Source organism: Pteronotus mesoamericanus, unplaced genomic scaffold, assembly GCF_021234165.1.
Source record: "Pteronotus mesoamericanus isolate MK-2021 breed Mesoamerican mustached bat unplaced genomic scaffold, CSHL_Meso_final contig_24, whole genome shotgun sequence".
Taxonomy (NCBI): Eukaryota; Metazoa; Chordata; class Mammalia; order Chiroptera; family Mormoopidae; genus Pteronotus; species Pteronotus mesoamericanus.
Window position 1 is genome coordinate 9,100,515 of NW_026555100.1, and position 16,805 is coordinate 9,117,319.

The window sequence follows — 16,805 nt, forward strand, 5'->3', positions numbered from 1 at the left end:
AATATTTTTCAATAATCTGGAATAGTTAGAATAACAGGAAGTTTCAGTACTTAAAAGTGTGGTCAGACCTCAACATTTCCCTTCTTCCTGAGCCCACATTAGACTACATTCCTCAACCCAACTTGTTGGCTGAGTTCTGGCTAATGGAATGGGGAGAAACCATTCCCTTCCAGTCCTGGGCATTAAAAACCTCCACTTTTCCATCCTCTCTGCTGTTTCTTCTTTTGCAATGACCTCAGAAGCTATCTGTTGAAGGTGGAGACACAGGACAGAAGGAACATGGATTCTTGCATTGCCGTCGAGAGACAGCCACCCACCAATGAGGGACACTTGTTTTGGTCTCTATGTGTGTAAAAGAGAAATTTCTATTGTGTTAAGCCCCTGAAATTTCAGGACGGAATTTAGAGCCGCTAGTACTGCCTTATTAATACTATAATCAACTGTAAGATTATCTATACATGTTGTATTTATAAATCATAAATTTTTAACAGCTTTATTGAGATATAATTCACATATCATACAAGTCACTCATTTAAAGTACACAATTTAATGATTTTTACAGATAGGCATGACTATCATCACAATCAACTGAAAATATTTTTATCACCTCAGAAAGAAACCCAGTACTGTTTAGCTATCACTCCCTAATTCCGGTACCCCACCCCTAATCCCAAGCAGCCACTAATCTAGTTGAGGCTTCTGTGGGCCTTGTCCTGGTGTGCTCTCAGGAATGCTCTGTGCTGATCCATTGCCTTTGCTTCCTGGGAAAGTTTCTCCATCTGGTCCTTTGTACCATTCATTTGAGTTTTACATGTTCAGGTCTACTATTCCTTGCATCCAATACAAATTGTAATTCAGCCGCTGTATTTTTTTATTTACCACTGTCTCTTGCCCTTACTTAATAGAAGTATCCTCTCGTATCTTAAATAGACCTTGAAGTACAAATATTCTAATTTCGCCAGTAAAATCTATTGCTGAGGAAGGTTATACTCTGAGTTATATATTCATTTAATAAGTATTTACTGAGCACCTACTATGTGTCTTGTGAGGAGCTGGAGCTACAGTGACATATAACCACCGCCCCCTTGTCCTCCCTTCCCTTTGCTGCACCTGTTTCCAGAGGCCCATGTTTTCCTCCTGGTGACCCTCCTCTAATGAAGAGTTGTTTCCATGGGCCTTCGTTGCATGTGTGCATTGCCATGGCTCCACAGGACCCTGAGACCCTGGGGGAATCTTTGTCGGAGATCTAAGGTGAGAGACGTGGGGGTATGTGGCACCCAGCCAGCCTTAGCCAGTATTCTCCACATGCTGGTTCCCTTCCCAGTGGGAGACCCTGTTCTCATCCAGGCGACACAGGCCAGGAGGCTTGGAGTGGCTCTCCTCACTGGAGTTGGTTTCTGAGACCCACTTCTGCTGCCGGTAAGGTCCAAATGGTTATGAGGTGAACTCTGCTGCCCTGTTCCAGAAACTCCAGCATCATCCAAGTCGGCATTAGGAGGACACCTAAGGCCAGATGTGAAATCCCACTGGGAGGCTGAACCCCTCGCCACTTGCGAATAGTGTGTTAGCCTGGGTCCTTCCTAGAAGCTGCTATAAGATCTGCCTCCAACATAGGCTTCATTTCTTAAGTTGATGCAGATATTTCTCATTTGCAGTGCTCTCACTGGGTTTTTCATTGGATATTTGAAGGGGAAGCCACACCGTGTTTCTTTTGGCAGATGGAGGAAAGGATACAAGAGTACAAAGCAGGGGTGGCGGGGGCACAGTCATGGCAGGGTGACCGATGGCAGCAAAGATCATCCTTATGTCTGGCATTGCCACCCGTTAAGCCATCGCACCTAGAAACCCTTAGATGCTCCCTCTGGAGAGAGGAGTGCGAGGTCCAGAAAGGGACAAAGATTTGACCAGGCTGACAGCCTGCCAGGCGGTGCAACACGCCAAGCTTGGCCCTCCGGGGTTCACAGATGAGATAATAGGGGCCCACCAAGTCCCAGGGGCCCGTCACAGGTGCCACATGCTCCAGGTCACTTCATTCCCTAGTAAGTCAGCACCTGCTTATTGAGCACCCATCGTGTGCCAGGCACAGTGATCTGGGCACTGGGAGAGACAGCCGTGCACAAAGCAGAGCAAAACCCTGCTTGTTAGTGGGAGACTGATGGTACACCAAGCAAGTCAGTAAGAGAGAAGTGTATTTGATGACCACTGTGTTACCACTGTTACTCACTGCGTGGACCAGGGCTTGCGTGCTGCGCCCTCACAGGACAGCAACTTGACGTGCGCGGTATCGTGTCACCCTCAGGACCCACCGGCCAGCTGTGGGCGGTTATCCTCCTTTCGCAAAGGAGGAGACTGCCCTCTAGAGCCCAGGAGCCCGCACTGCTCCTTCTGGCATTTAAGTACCTGCCACCCTTCCAGCCTCATTCTGGCTCGTTCACGGCTGTCTCAAGACCTAGGCCTCCTTCCGGTGGTCACATGATGCCGGGGGCTGAGGCTGTGCAGGCTGAGCGGGGTTGGGGGGGCTTCACCTGGGGTTCTCTTTGGGGTGGGCCATGGAGAAGACACTAAACCAACAGGTGATCCTGATCAGATGCAGGCAGAGGGCTTCACATCCTGCTCCTTCCCTTTATCCCACTACTAACTGGCCTCTCTAAATCCCAGTGTTCTCACCTGCAAAACAGGACTGCTAAAGCGTCTGCCTCATCACTGTGACTGAATAGGATGAAGAATAGCAAGAGCGGAGCTCAGTAGCCCCCAGCACATAGTAACCTACCATAGCTGATAACAGTAACTTATTACTATTGTATTTGGCCTCAGTTTCCTAGGCTATAAAATAGGGATGGAGAAGTCTCATTTATGCCAACTTCTTCGAATAGTCATTCATTTTACGATTATTTATTGAGCACCTACTATTCGCAGGTACGTATAGTATCTTAGACTCCCCTACCTTGTGGCTCACTATTTTGGAGTAGGTGTGTGTCGGGGGCAGGGAGGGGTTGGAGGAGGCACGCTCAAGCTGCCGCCTCAGCGAAGGCCCAGGTTCTGGGAGGTGCAAAGGGTGGAGTTTGAGTGCTGGACTCCAAGCAGCAGGCCAGCAGCGCCACCTAGTGGAAGAATTCGGCAAAGCCAGGACTTGGGACTTCCTGGGCTGCAAGGACTGAAAATCAGGCTCCCTTCCAGCCTCACAGACTGTGGGGAGCCAGGACCCTGTGCCCCACAGAGAAGCCCCATAATAGTTCTGGGCACTTCCCAGGCCCCAGGAGGGTGGTAGCCAGGGCAGGGGCTTGGAAGGAGCCAGCCTCTGGGGTTGCTAGCAGAGCCTCTTGGCATACAACTTATTAAACTAGTCTGGCCTCAATTTTCCTCATCTACAAAGTGGGTGATTATAAAATAAGTCCCTCCACACACAGAACTGACATGAGACTTGGAGAAAATGGGGCAGGAGGAAGGTGAAAGAGTAGAGATGGATCTTTCTGGTGAGATGATGGGTAGAGCCCCGTGAGCTGGGAATGAACTGGGCACGTCCAGGGAACTGCTGACTGCTGCGAGGGGCTGGGGCGAAGCTGGGGTGGTAGATAAGTCCTCAAATGCTAGGCCAGCACAACGCAGAGGAGCGAGGGCCTTGGAGTCAGACTTGGGTTCAAATCCTGACTGTATCACTTCCTAGATGGGCTCCTAAGCACAGTCCTTAACCCTTCTAATCCCGGTTCCCTTTTCTATAGCACAGGCCTTCTGGGCCATTACAGGTGAAGAGATGAGCCCTGGGCTAAAACGTCATCAAGCTAAAACGTCTGCTTTTTAAAAAACATTGTTAAGAGAATGGAAAGACAAGCCACAGACTGGGAGAGAATGTTTGCAAATTGTATATTTGATAAAGGACTTGTATATATATATAGAGAGAGAGAGATCATGTGAAGAATTCTCAAAACTCAATAATAAGAAAACAAACAACACAATTAAAAAAAAAAAAAGATTTGAACAGCTGCTTCACCAAAGAAATTATGTGAATGGCAAATCCACTCATTAAAGATGTGTAACATGACTGATTACAGTCAAACCTTGGTTCTCCAGCGTCTGCCGTCTACAATTCGGTCCTTGACCATGTTGTTCATGGAGAAAAATTGTCTCCCTTGTTGAACAAAACTTCAGTTCTCGACCAGATAACCTTTTCATGCTGATACCTGTGTAACCAGTCACACATCTCTCAGGCGACGCACGAGGGACAGAATACGTGAATACGAATATGATTTGGTTTTCAAACAACCTTCCGGAACAAATTAAGTTTGAGAACCGAGGTTCCACTGTATTAAGAAAATGCAAAGTAAAACCACAATGAAATATTACCACACAAAATTAAAAAGACCGACCATACCAAATACTGGCAAGAATGCAGAGGAGAGAAAGTCATGCAACCACTTATGCCCTGGCAGTTTCTTAAAAAGACATGCACCTACCATATGATCCAGTTTTCCACTCTGAGATACCTGCTCAAGGGAAATGAAGGTACAGTTGACCCTTGAGTGACATGGGTTTGAACTGTGTAGCTCCACTTACACACGGATTTTTTTTCAATAAATACAGCCGACACTATGTATCCATGGGTTTTGCATCCGCAGATTCAACCAAAGCGGATTGAAAACAGTAATTTTGCATTCCCAACTGCTGATTCCCAAACACGGATTCCCAATCGCAAAACAAAAATACTGCTTTAGATCCTCAGTTGTTTGAATCTGCAGATGTAAAGACCAACTATAGTTAAGTTTAGGGGGAGGGGCATCAAAGTTATTTTCGGGTATTTGGCTGCCTGGGGGTTGGTACCCCTAACTTACGTGTTATTCAAGGGTCAACAGTATATTTCTGTGTAAAGACACATACATGACTGTTCACAGCAGCTTTATTTGTAATAACAATAAGAAATAAAAACAATACAAATATTCATCAATAAGTGAATGGATAAATAAACTATGGTACATGCATACAGTTGAATACTACTCAGAAATAAAAAAGAATGGACTGCTGGTATATGCTACAAAATAAATGAATCTCAAAATATTTATGTTAAGTAAAAGAACCCAAACAAATGAAGAGTATATACTGTTTAAAATTTTAGAAACTACAAAGTAATTTAAAGAAACAGAAAGCAGATTCATGTTTTTTTGAGAATGGGGCAGAGGATTGGTAGGGAGAGCTATAAAGAAAGAATTACTAAAGGACAAGAAGAAATTTTTTAGGATGATGAATATGTTCATTATCTTGACTGTGGTGATGGTTTTATTAATGATGTATTTAACATTTGTCACTTTAAATCTATGCTTTATGTTAAGTAAATTTATGTTAAATATACTTCAATAAACTGTTAAAAATGTTTGGGGACTATTGTGTTAGGAATTTTTATACAAAGCCAGTCTTCCTTAATGCATTTTATTGTTCTGTTGTTCTTGTAATTATATAACAAACACATCCAAAATCGAAGCCCACAAACCACCTCTGGTTTCACAAATATTGTGGGCTGCCCTGATATTGTGGGGAAAGGCCTGATTTTGAGTCACTTTTCCATCCCCGTGAGGCAGCAGGTCAAGATGATGTTGTTGGCTTTTAAGCACAAAAGTGTGCAATAGGAGAGGCATCCCAACCACAGGACCGAAAAAGTCCTCTCCACGTGCTCTGTTTGCTTTCTGGAGAAGTGCATGGTTGAGGTTTGAACAAAAATAAAAATGTCCACCGGAGCTCAGCCATCGGAGGCACCGACCTGTGATCGCCGGCCCACGTAAGCAGCATGTGAGGTTAGGGGTGTCTGTGAGTGGCAGTGCAAAGAGGGAGGACAAGGTGACCAGAGGTTTCCAGGTTTCCAGGGTCAAGTGACTTTGGATGAGTAGCCTCAGTGCAGTCCAAACCCGCTCAGTGCCCCTGCATCTTGCTGCCCCAAAGGCAGCTGCCTACCCCTCTGAGCACAGAGCTGGAGCCTGGGAGCCATGACAGAGTTCGACCTGGCCTCTTGTCCAGGGGTCAAAATGGGGACCAGGCAGAGGGTCTGGCAGAGGGTCCAGCATTGGCTGCAGCCGTCGTGGTTTTGCACACCTCATACCATGTGTCCACGTGAGGCAACAGAGCCAGCAGAGGACGGGGCAGAGTGCCCATGAGACTCATGGGCTCATGTCATGGCTTTGTCAGTTACCAGCCGTGTGCCTTGGGCAGGTTACTTAACTGCTCTGTGCCTCAGTTTCTCCATCAGTAAAATAAACAAGAATTACCACATACAGTTGTGAGAATTAAAGGAAATAATATCCGTAAGATTTTTAGACAAGTACAAATCTAGACACAAAGTCTGCTCGCGGCTGTGCTTGCTACTGTCACATTCTACCCTTTTGAAAATCCCTCCCCTGCCCTTTCCTACACATCCGACAGCTCAGGCTTTTACACCTGGAAGACCAAGCATCCAACCACTTAACTCCTGGGTGTGATGGGCAGTTCCCTTAATACAAGATATATACCCTTAGATTAAGTTCGTCTGTTGCTGTTTTATATCTATTGCCCTGGCTACTAAGAACCTCTTAGAAAATCTAGAATTTAAGTCTTGGGACAGGAAAGCGGGGTCAGACTGATCCACATAGGTTCTGCTGCCTCCAGCAGGGGGCGATCAACACCGAGCTTTGCTTGGCATTCACCAGCTTCCACCCCACCCCGATCCCTGGGAACAATAAACTGCTTACTGAAGGACTGAGGGTCACACTGGCTCTAAAGCCACCGGGGCGACCTGTGGGCACTGCTCCTTCCCGGACCCCTGACTTTCCTAGTTCCCATCTGTCCCGCTTTCCAGAGGAGGAGCTTCATGCCATAGGTGACTTGGCCTCAGTTTCCCAGTCTGTGAGGTAGGTAGTCATCTCTGCCTCCTCCCCTGAGGTTTCCCACAAGTAAATTCCTAGCCGAAAGGGCAGGCTCCAGGCCCAGCCGACAAGCACAGCCGGGAAAAGCTATTTCCTTAAGTGGCAACGGCAAAGAATGGGAGAGGCCATTCCAGCCCGGGAGCAGGCAGCGCCGGCCAGCTGCGGATCCTCCCAGGCCTTGGTGTCCCAAAGTGTCCCAAATCATCCCAAACCTTGGCCCCTCGGTGGACCCCTTTAATCCTGCACCAACAAGGAGCTGCCAAATCCACATTCAGGCCTTCCCTACCCCCTCCCCACCCAAACAGCACAAATGAAAGACCAAAAAAAAAAAAAAAAATCAAGTCTTTATTGTTTGATTAATAAACTGGCTTGGAGGGGCAAGAGCAGAGAGCATGGGAAAACCCAGCTTTGATTAGTCAGAAACTCTTGTTAACTGTGTACAAAATGAATCTTACAAAATCATGTAAAAAACAGGGTCAGCAAAGCAGCAGCCCTTGGGGAGGGCTCAAGGCACATGGAGGCTGAGAAACGGGCCCACCCCGGCCCCTGGGGCATGGCTGAGGGGCCAGGGGTGTGGGGTCTGCCCCCTCCCCTCCTTCACCACAGAGCACACCTGCTCTCTTCTCTCCCCACTTACAAATCACTAAAACCACGCCCCTGGAGGGGCATAAACATCAAAGGCCAAGAAGGCACTGCCGGAAATGAAGCAGCCCTGAGCTGAGCGCTGAGCTCCCTGCTCAGCAGAGGCCCAGGCCTGGGCAAGGGCTACCCTTGTTCCCCAGGCCCAGCAGTGTGAGCAGACCCAGAACCCGGAGCTGGGGGGCCCAGGCTCTATCCCCCAGGGAGGCAGTGACCATGGAAGGCCTGAGCCGGCTACCAGAGCACGCACACCCTGGGCTTTGGTCCGTGCCAGCTGTGGGGAGAAGGGCCATTGTCCCATCCAGCCCCCACGATGTGGTGCTACTCTGGCATGGCCCTGCTGAAGCCGCTGCCTTGGACAGGCCCTAAACGGGGTAGCACATGCAGCATCCCGTGCTTGCCCCTTCTGCACTGGGCTTGGCAGCAGACCTCAGGAGCCCATCGGTGACAGTGGCCCGTTGTTCCTCAATGCAGTCTTCTACCCGGGTGATGTACAGGACCGTCAGCAGCACTCCCAGGAACTGAGAAGAAGGGGCAGGATGGATGAGGTCCTGCTGGAGAGCTGGGTGGCCCTCTTTGGCAGTCCCCAGTTCCCAGAAACCCTTGCAGCCAGTCATGAGCACTCAAGGCACTGGTGGCCTGGGAAACCCCGAGCGCACAGCCTTCTCCCAGCATCCCCACTGCCCACGTGGCCCCTCCCTGGGCCCTCCGCTGCCCTCCCAGGTAATCCCAGAGACCTTCCCTGCTCCTTCTCAGCAGGTTTCTCCTTCGGGGGACTCCTGTCTCCACCCCAGCTACAACACTCGCCATCTGGAGGACCTTGGGCAGGTCACTTACCTTGCCAAGCCTCAGTTCCCTTCTCTGTAAGGTGGGCATGATAATAGCACATACCTTGCAGAACTGGAGGAGGCAGTACCCGTGAAGCACTCCGAAGAGCTCTATAAACCATGCTATTGCCCTTCTCCCTCTCCTTTTAGCCCTCCCAGAAGGAGCCCAGATTGCTGGTACAAGAGCCTTCTTCACCCACCCCTTGGTAGCTCCTGTGCTCTGTAATCACCAGCCACCCTTTATCAGAACCCACAGCCCGCCCACCACCCCTGAGTGGCATGGGGACCAGCCCACCTGGGGGAACAGGATGCCCAGCAGGAGACCCGCCATGATCGTGTAGTTGTCCATGAACCAGATGAGCACAGCGTTGGTGCAGCCCCGCACGTAGATGACGTTCTGCACGCTGAGGCGCTGCACAGCAAGGACCTGGCTGAGCGCCTCATCTGGCAGGGCCCAGTCCCATCTCTGCCACTCATTTGTGGTCTCGGCAAGTCCCTCAACCCCCCTGAACCTCAGCTTCTCACATGCAATGGGGTTCAGTAGTGAGGTTAGTGTTCCCTATAACCCTGGGAACATGGTGGTGGCATTTCTGGTTGTCACAGCGAATAGAGTTGGGGACTGAGGGACTGCAGAGCTAAGGGTAATCCTACTTCACCAACAACTTCTCTGCCTGCCTCTCGGGCGTTCCCCAGGCGTTCATGTGGGCGAAGACCCGTTCTTAATGACCTGAGCCGAAAGCCTAACTCCAGGTACATACAAAAACCAGCGTTTCCCATGTGGTTTTACTACACACTGAATTTTGCAGAAATACTACTATGTATAAATTAAGGAACAATTATACTTTAATTTGTTCAGAACTTTATCGAGAATTGTTCACCATTAAAATATATATATATATATATATATATATATATATATATATATATATATATATATATCTCCACTGCAAAAATAATGCTCATGGTGTGCAAGTTGCCAACACAACACGCCCCGCCCTGCAGGCGGCAGCTGCGCCTGTGGCGCGAACGCCTGAACGGGGTCTCTCGCTGCATCTCTCTCATGCCTGAGCCCTTACCTGTTGAAATACGTTTTATGGTCATAAACTGTTTTTATTTCTCCTTCCATCTCAGTTAGATCATTGTTACTTGTTTTGAAATTAGATGTGTGGATAGGTTATATGATCTGTAAATTTCATTTCAGAATAATCACTAGGGCATTACCAAGAGTTTATTACAAATTGGCCATTAGGTCTGAAGGCTTGAGAGCCACTGCTGGTCTATAGCTCTCCAACCTGAAGGTGTATCAAAATCACCTTCTGGGCCCCAAGAATGTGCATTTCTAACAAGTTCCCAGAGGAGTGCTCTTGCTGCTCAGTCTGGGACCTCACTTTGAGAACCACTATTCAGAGGTATCTCAAATCACTCTTTTAGCTCCCTTCTCAGCACTAAGCCAGCTTCTCTCCTAGTCCAGGGGAGTTGCTCAGGAAGCTGACCCAGGAGGGATCCCCAAGAGGGATCTCTGGGATCTCTGTCCCCGAGGGGCTCCTGGGTCCCAGGCTGAGAGAGCTGGTATGAGCCACCTGCAAACTGGCGGCCCCAAGGGCAGGGGCGGCCCCAAGGGCAGGGGCTGCAAACAAGCGTGCCTCGCAGATGAGCCCACAGCAGGCCACCCCTCCCAGCCTGGGGGGGTTTTTGGCTCCCTGAGCCCCTCTGTGTCTGGGTAGGAGTTGAAAACTCCAGCAGTACCTGGGTACTGTTCAAAGGCAGGAATATTGGAAAATCTAAGCAGCCAGGAGCCCCACCTCTAGAAACCCTCCAACCACTCAGGACAGGGCAGGAAAAGCAACCGTTCTGGTGATTTCAAAGACGTTACCTCCTTGTCAATAGTTTTGTAGCCACACATGGTGTTGACAACGCTCGTCTGAAACAGAAAGGTGTGTTAGCTAACATTTACATGGTACTTACTGTCAAAGATGCTATTCATACTATTCTCCCCATTCTAGGGACAAAAGACCTGGCACTCAGAGTTGCACTGTCCAGTAAGGTTGGCGCTGACATTCCCGCCCAGGCAGTCAGGCTCAAGTCTGCATCTTAACATCCCACCTCCAAGGAATGCCCCCGGGACGAAAGGTGGGAGGGCTAGTTCTGTGGCACTTGGGTGGGAACCACTCCTCAACCAGTGACCCACAGCAGACTAGAACACAGAGAAAAGCAGGTCGCCCCGGGCTCCCCCACCGCGGCCCTGCCAGAGGCACAGCCCTGCTGGCGTGGTGACATGCCGTCTCAGAGGTCAGGCTGGGCTTCTCCTGCCCCACTGGCTCTCCTAAAGAAAAACCTCAGACTGCAGCCAGGGCCTGGCCAGCGGTGGTTTATTTGAGGGCGAGGCCAGGACCCCTGACCACACTTCCCTGCCCCGGCCAACAGCCACATGCCAGTGAAAGGAAGTGCCTCCCCAGTTCCTTTCCAGGATGAGAGTTGCTCTCAAAAACTTCCAGATGCTGACCAATCTGGGTCAGTCCTAGACCCCATCCAATCCCTTCCCAGCAACTGTAAGTCACGGGGCTGGCAGGGGGACTTCCCATCATGCCTGTGGCCCTGTGAGGTCTCCTCCTCCTATCAGGCGAGAGAAAGCCAGATGCCCTGGTCGCGCCCCTCCACATCTAAGTGAAAACCGCTGTGGGGGCAGGGCGCCAGCAGTGATGCAGGAGAGCAGCCAAGAGGCAGTGTGGCCTCTGGCATCATCTTGCCTGGTCCAGGTCCAACTCTATCACTCAATGAGCTCTGTCGCTTATGAGCTCTGTGACCAGCCTTAGGTGCTTCTGAGGGGCTGGCACATGAGGTGCTTGATAAGTATTTGTCGAATGAATGAATGAATGAATGGGTGAGCTCCTTGGTCTCTTCCATAAGCAATGGCGATCAGTGAACCCACCTCACAGGGCTGTTTTGAACAGAAGGCCAGGTACCCACAGAAAATGCTCATCCCAGGGCCACACACAGAGGAGCACAGGAGTGCTGGCTGCAGTGACTTTGTTTATGGGTTCAGCTTCTAGAAAGGCAAGGAAGGACATCTACTCTTCTCCCAAAAGAGCGGGTTGGATCTCAGACATCATCCAGATCAGTCTAAATGTCAGGGCCTGGTGTGTGAGCAAAATAACTTCCCTCAGTCTTGACTGCCCCCACATGCCCTCAGACCCAGCACGGCCCAGCATCAACTTAGCATTTCTGGCCCCTCTAGGCCATGAACATGACCTCTATGGGAAGGGTCAGGCCAGGAGCAGGTCCATGAAGGCATGATGGGAGCGGGTGCTTTCTACCTCGTTTGTTCGTTCACTCAGGCATTCATTGAACAAATATTGGCTGAACACCGATTATGTGCCACTAACTGTTCTAGGTATTTGGAATACAGAAGATCAAAACAAAGTCCTTGTCTTCATGGAACTTTTATTCTAGAAAGGGAGACAGATAATGAACATAATAAATAAGCAAACCATATGTTATGTAAGAAGGTGAGAAGAGCAATTTCACTCCTCACGGAGGCTCCTGGCAGAGGGGCCACAGCCCCTGTCCTCAGAGAGGAGACGTGCGGCTGGCAGGAGGCCTCCCCGACACCTAGAGGTCAGCCCCAGCCCCGACCCCGGGGGGACTCGCTTCCCCTTCCAGGAGAGCTCCCCTCCAAGGAAGGGGATATGACGCAGCTGTGATCTCCCCAAATGTAGAGCCTGCCTGGCTGTGACCACAGGATCAATGTCCTGCGGGGGCTCCACTGAAGGCCCAGGGCCCCGAGATAAGATGTGCAGAGGCCTCTTTCACCTGGCACAGTGCCACATGGCCGGGCACCAGAAAGGGGACTCCTGAGCAGCCAAAAGATCAATACAGCAAGGTTCACATGTGCGTCCTCTCATCCTGACCCGGGACTAACGGGCTGATACCTGGAATGCTTATCTGGGGTCTGGACAGCTAAGAAAAGGGGAGAGGGAGCTTCCGGGACAGGCCCCCAAAGGGGAGCCAACAAAAAGGAGTGAATATCGATAAAAGCTGGACACAAAGACACAGCAGTCTGAAGCTATTCAATATAGGAGCAAGCTGCCCTTTATACCCATGGGTCTTGAGGGACATCCTTAGTATAACCCAATTTTACAAGAACTGTAGAAGCCAAAATACAGTTCTGTTGCTCCAAACCCTCTATAGAGAATCAGGAGAGCTGATGGCATAGTTCCTGTCCAAAGCTTAGCAGGCTCGAGATCCAGGAAGAGCTGATGCTTCGGTTCAAGTCCGAAGACAGGCAGGAAGAATCCTCTCTTACTCAGGGAGGGAGAAGTTCTACCCAAATCCTCTACAGGAAGTCCAGACATTTCTTTTAAGGCTGAGGGCTAGCGGGGGAAAGAGACTTTCCCTGAAGAACTGGCACGTTCCCTCGTCCCAAACATTGGCGATGAAACAGACCACTTCTCCCTTCTTCCCTTTGGCTTCCAGGAAGCTCTAAGCCACGGAACACATGGCTCCTTTCCAGTGATTCCATAAGCCCTTTAGGCCTATGGATCAGTAGTTTATATTTTCTCCATCATCTGGCTCTCCTATTTTAGAATATATTTTCCATGATGCTGATTTAAGTTTAGTTTTTTATTCTCTCTATTTCCCTTCCCTATCCAGGAAGGAAATACCTCCTTCTACATTTAGAGAAAACCATGCAAGTGTGGGAAACACAGGGAGAACAACAGTCTTGTCACACAGAACCAGATATAACCCAGCCCGGGCCGGTCGCCTCCCCACCGGGGGTTCCCATGCAGAGGTCAGCTTAAGATTCCCTTTCTCTGTGGAGGGCATCTGTGTTTACACGCCCAGCCTGGACCTCTCCCTCAAACTCCAGACTCATCTAACTACCTCTTTGACACTCTGCTGGCATGTCACACAGGCTCTCAAATCCTACATGTCCACGCTGAGCTCCTTGTGCCCCCCACCTTTGTCCACGCAGCCCCTCCACCTCAAGTAACAGTGGCCCCACTTCTCCTGCAGCTCAGGCTAAACTCTGGGTGTTCTCCTCAGTTTCCTCTTTCACCTGCCTCCCACCCCTGCTCCGTCAACAAACCCTGTTGGCTTACTTGCTAAAACCAGCCAGAAGCAGACCATGTTTTGCCACCTCCATGACAGCCACCTGCCTCTGAGCCTTCACCTTCTCCTGCCTGGTGTGGCGGATGCTGTAAGGAGCTGTCCAGGCCCCTGCAGCTGCTGTGGCAGCAGCCCTTAGCTGTCAGCTCCCTGTCCCCACCGGTGATTGTCACGCATGGTTAATTCTATGTGTCAACTTGACCGAGGTTTGGGGTACCCAGATACTCAGCCAAACATTCTGGGTGTTACCACAAGGGTGTTTTTCAATGAGGTGAACAGTTAAATCAGTAGACTGAGGAAAGCAGATTGCCCTCCCTAAAATGGGCAGGTCTCATCCAATCAGTTAAAGGCCTGAACAGAACAAAAAAGCTGCCCTTCCTCCAAGTAACAGCGAAGTCTTCCTGGCAGACTGTCTTCAGGTCTGAACGGAAACACCAGCGCTCCCTGGATCTCCAGCCAGCCAGACCTCAAGAGGCACCAAACCACCAGCTCTCCTGGGTCTCAGGCCTTCGGACTCGGACTGGCATGGAAGCCCTGGCTCTCCTGAGTCTCCAGCTTGCTGATTCACCTTGCAGTCTTGCAGTCTTGGGACTTGCCCGCCTCCATAATTCTGTAAGCCAGTTTCTTACGATAATGTCTTTACACGTGCGCGCGCGCGCACACACACGAGACATACATCTTATGGATTCTCTTCCTCTGCTGAACAAAGCCAGCAAGTCCCCTCCCAGGTGGGACAGTATACTCATTCAATGCTGGTGAATGTGGGGTGTGCAGGCTTGGCCTCTTTGTCCCAGCATGAGACAACACCAGGGGATCATCCACATACATGCAGCTGAGGTTCCTACTGAGACTGCACCATTGCTCAACTTCTCCCCCTGCCCAACTCTGCTCCTATCACATCCCTTGCAGGTGTTGATCCTGGGAGTACCTCCTACTAAGCCTCCTGCTCACTTACCTGAATCTCAGAGCCGGCTTCCCAGGCAGCCTGGCTTGTGACACCTGGACGGCTGCATTAGCCCGTAACCAGACGCCCCGCATCCTCCTCTGCCTCTCAGGAGCCAAGTGAGCCTGGTAAAGCCCAGGTCTTATCTGCCACTTAGCCACTGAAACCCTTGACTCCCTGTCACTCATGGGAACGTCTAAGTTCTGATCGTAGCCTTCAGGGCACTCATAACTTCTCTGACTCCATTTGCTACTACCCTCGCTCTGCTACAGCCACACTGACTCTGTGCTGTCTCTCAAACACAGTAGGGCTATTCCCACCTCAGGGTCTTTGCATTTGCAGGTCTCCCTGCCAGGAAGGCCCCTCCCCCAGATATGCACAGCTTACTCCCTCACTTCCTTCAGAGTTTTCTGGAGAACCCACCTTCTCAACATGTAAAATTGCAATCCTCCGTGTCCTCGCCTTATTTTTATCCTTAGTATTTATCATCCTCTAACATCCTCCTTTACTTATTAGTTTGTCAGTTTTCCCCACAAGGACATCAGCTCCATGCGGGGAATGCGCCTTTCTGCGCATGCTTGCTGCACCCCCAGACCCTAGAACCACATCTGGCAAAGAGTAGGTCCTCAATAAATATTTGTTGAATGAATGAATGAATACAAGTCAGGCTTCCACATCTCAGCTTGGACATTCAGCGGCCACTGCCCTGGGCAGAGAAGTCCAGGATCACCTCCCACAGGTGTCTCTGAAAACCCCGGGCTCCTTCCCAGCACTCCCCCTGCCCGGAGGGCTACCCTAAAATGGCAGCTAAAATTTCCAAACAAGCCTCCGCTCCTGGGCTGGCCTTTTTTAGGGCTTGTGCATTTGTCACGGGCTCCCTGACTCATGGGTGAGGCCCCACCCCCATCAGCAGCTGCTCAGTTTACAGAAACTGGCAGTGGGCACAGAAGGATGGAGACGTCAGAAGGGAAATTTTCCATGACTCCCTAGAGCATGAGTAAGTGCAAAGCTCTCTGCTTCATTCCAGTCCAGAAACCAGACAGTTTTCGAACACATTAGTCAAACATAGAAGATTGACGAAGCCTCTCTCATTCGGTGACTACACCGGGCAGCCTCCCAAGTAGCTGAAGGGATGAGAGAGTTGACAGGGCCCTGCTGGCATTTACATCATTGGATCCCCTTCCAAGTGCCTCGTTACTGATGATCACCAGGCCCTCCGGCCCAAAGTCCCTAGAGATGCCCAAAGCGCAGGCCCTGCTCTGGCCCTCCGGCCAAGGCTGCAGAGCTGGCCAGCCCTGCTAAGCCGGCCCGGCCTGGAACGCTCTGCCGTTCCCTGCCTGGCATGTCCAGCCATCAGAGCACAGCTCTCGCGATGGCTGCCTGCGTTTCATCCCAGCCCTATCAGCCTGGGCAAGGCACCTAGCCTTTTGGTCCCTCAGTTTCCTCATCGGTAGAGTGGGCAAAATAATAGTACCTGCCTCACAGGGTAGCTGAAAGGATTAAACAAGTTAGTACAACTAAAGAACCTAGAAGAGGCCTGCACATGGTGAGCGCTTAATAGATGCGAACTACCACTTCTAATACAGGGAAGCCCCCGCCCCCAGGTATACCCCTTCTAGTAGCTCTGGGGGCCAGGAACCCTGGACAACGACCACCACCTGCTGCCTACCCCACCCCCCACCCACCCCACCCCTGCACTGAAAGGTGAGAGAGGCGCTTGACCAGCTGGGGTGGCCCCAGGGGCAGGGAATACCGTGTTTCTGATGCAGCAGGTATAGGGCACCCCGCAGGCCAGGGGTCCGGGGGCGCCGCAGTCGTGATACTGGTTTTTGCTCCAATCTTGGTAGTCTTCCCCGCCACAGCACTTGAACTGAGAGAGGAAGCAAGCAGAGAAGGGAGCTGCTGTCACCGCCGAGGCTGCGGGCAGACAGCAGGAGGGGGTCCTGGCAAGAGACGATGCAATTCATGATGTGGCCACCCGGGTACTGGGGGCTATCAGGAGAGCCTGAGGCAGACGATGTCAGGTCAAAGCACTGAACGGGCAGCATGGCTGCCCAAGAGGTAGTGAGCTCCCTGTCACTAGGAAGGCATGCAAGCCAAGGCTGAGAAGTCTCTTCATGGGATATCGCAGTAATGACTGAACGCTGCATGACAAAGTCCTCCCTTGACAAATGGATCCTGTCATCATGTCCCAGTGCAGGTACCAGACCAGAAAAGTTGGCCTTTAAGGTCCCAGAGACTAGGATTCTGTTGCAGCCACAACAACCCCGCGGCCCCTGCACCACACTGACCTGCTCCTCACTGGCCTCAGCGCTGCCTTAGCAGCGGGCACACGCCCCTTCCATCCTGCCCTGGGCTCAGGACTGGAGCGATGGTGAGACCGGTGTTGTTTCCCCCTTATGTTAGCTC

The 16,805-nt window shown here is 50.8% G+C and overlaps 1 protein-coding gene across 1 annotated transcript in view; it reads right to left on the bottom strand.

Moving 5' to 3' along the window:
- Positions 1–7,253: 7,253 nt before the first annotated feature.
- The window catches only part of TSPAN15 (tetraspanin 15), a 52,721-nt gene continuing 43,169 nt past the window's right edge, over positions 7,254–16,805 (bottom strand). Inside the window, exons 5-8 of the mRNA XM_054572679.1 lie at positions 16,150–16,266; positions 10,221–10,268; positions 8,643–8,759; positions 7,254–8,041 (exon numbers count right to left, since the gene is read on the bottom strand). Of these exons, the coding sequence (XP_054428654.1) occupies positions 7,886–8,041; positions 8,643–8,759; positions 10,221–10,268; positions 16,150–16,266 (438 nt within the window). The 3' untranslated portion in view covers positions 7,254–7,885. The remainder of the gene's footprint in view (positions 8,042–8,642; positions 8,760–10,220; positions 10,269–16,149; positions 16,267–16,805) is intronic.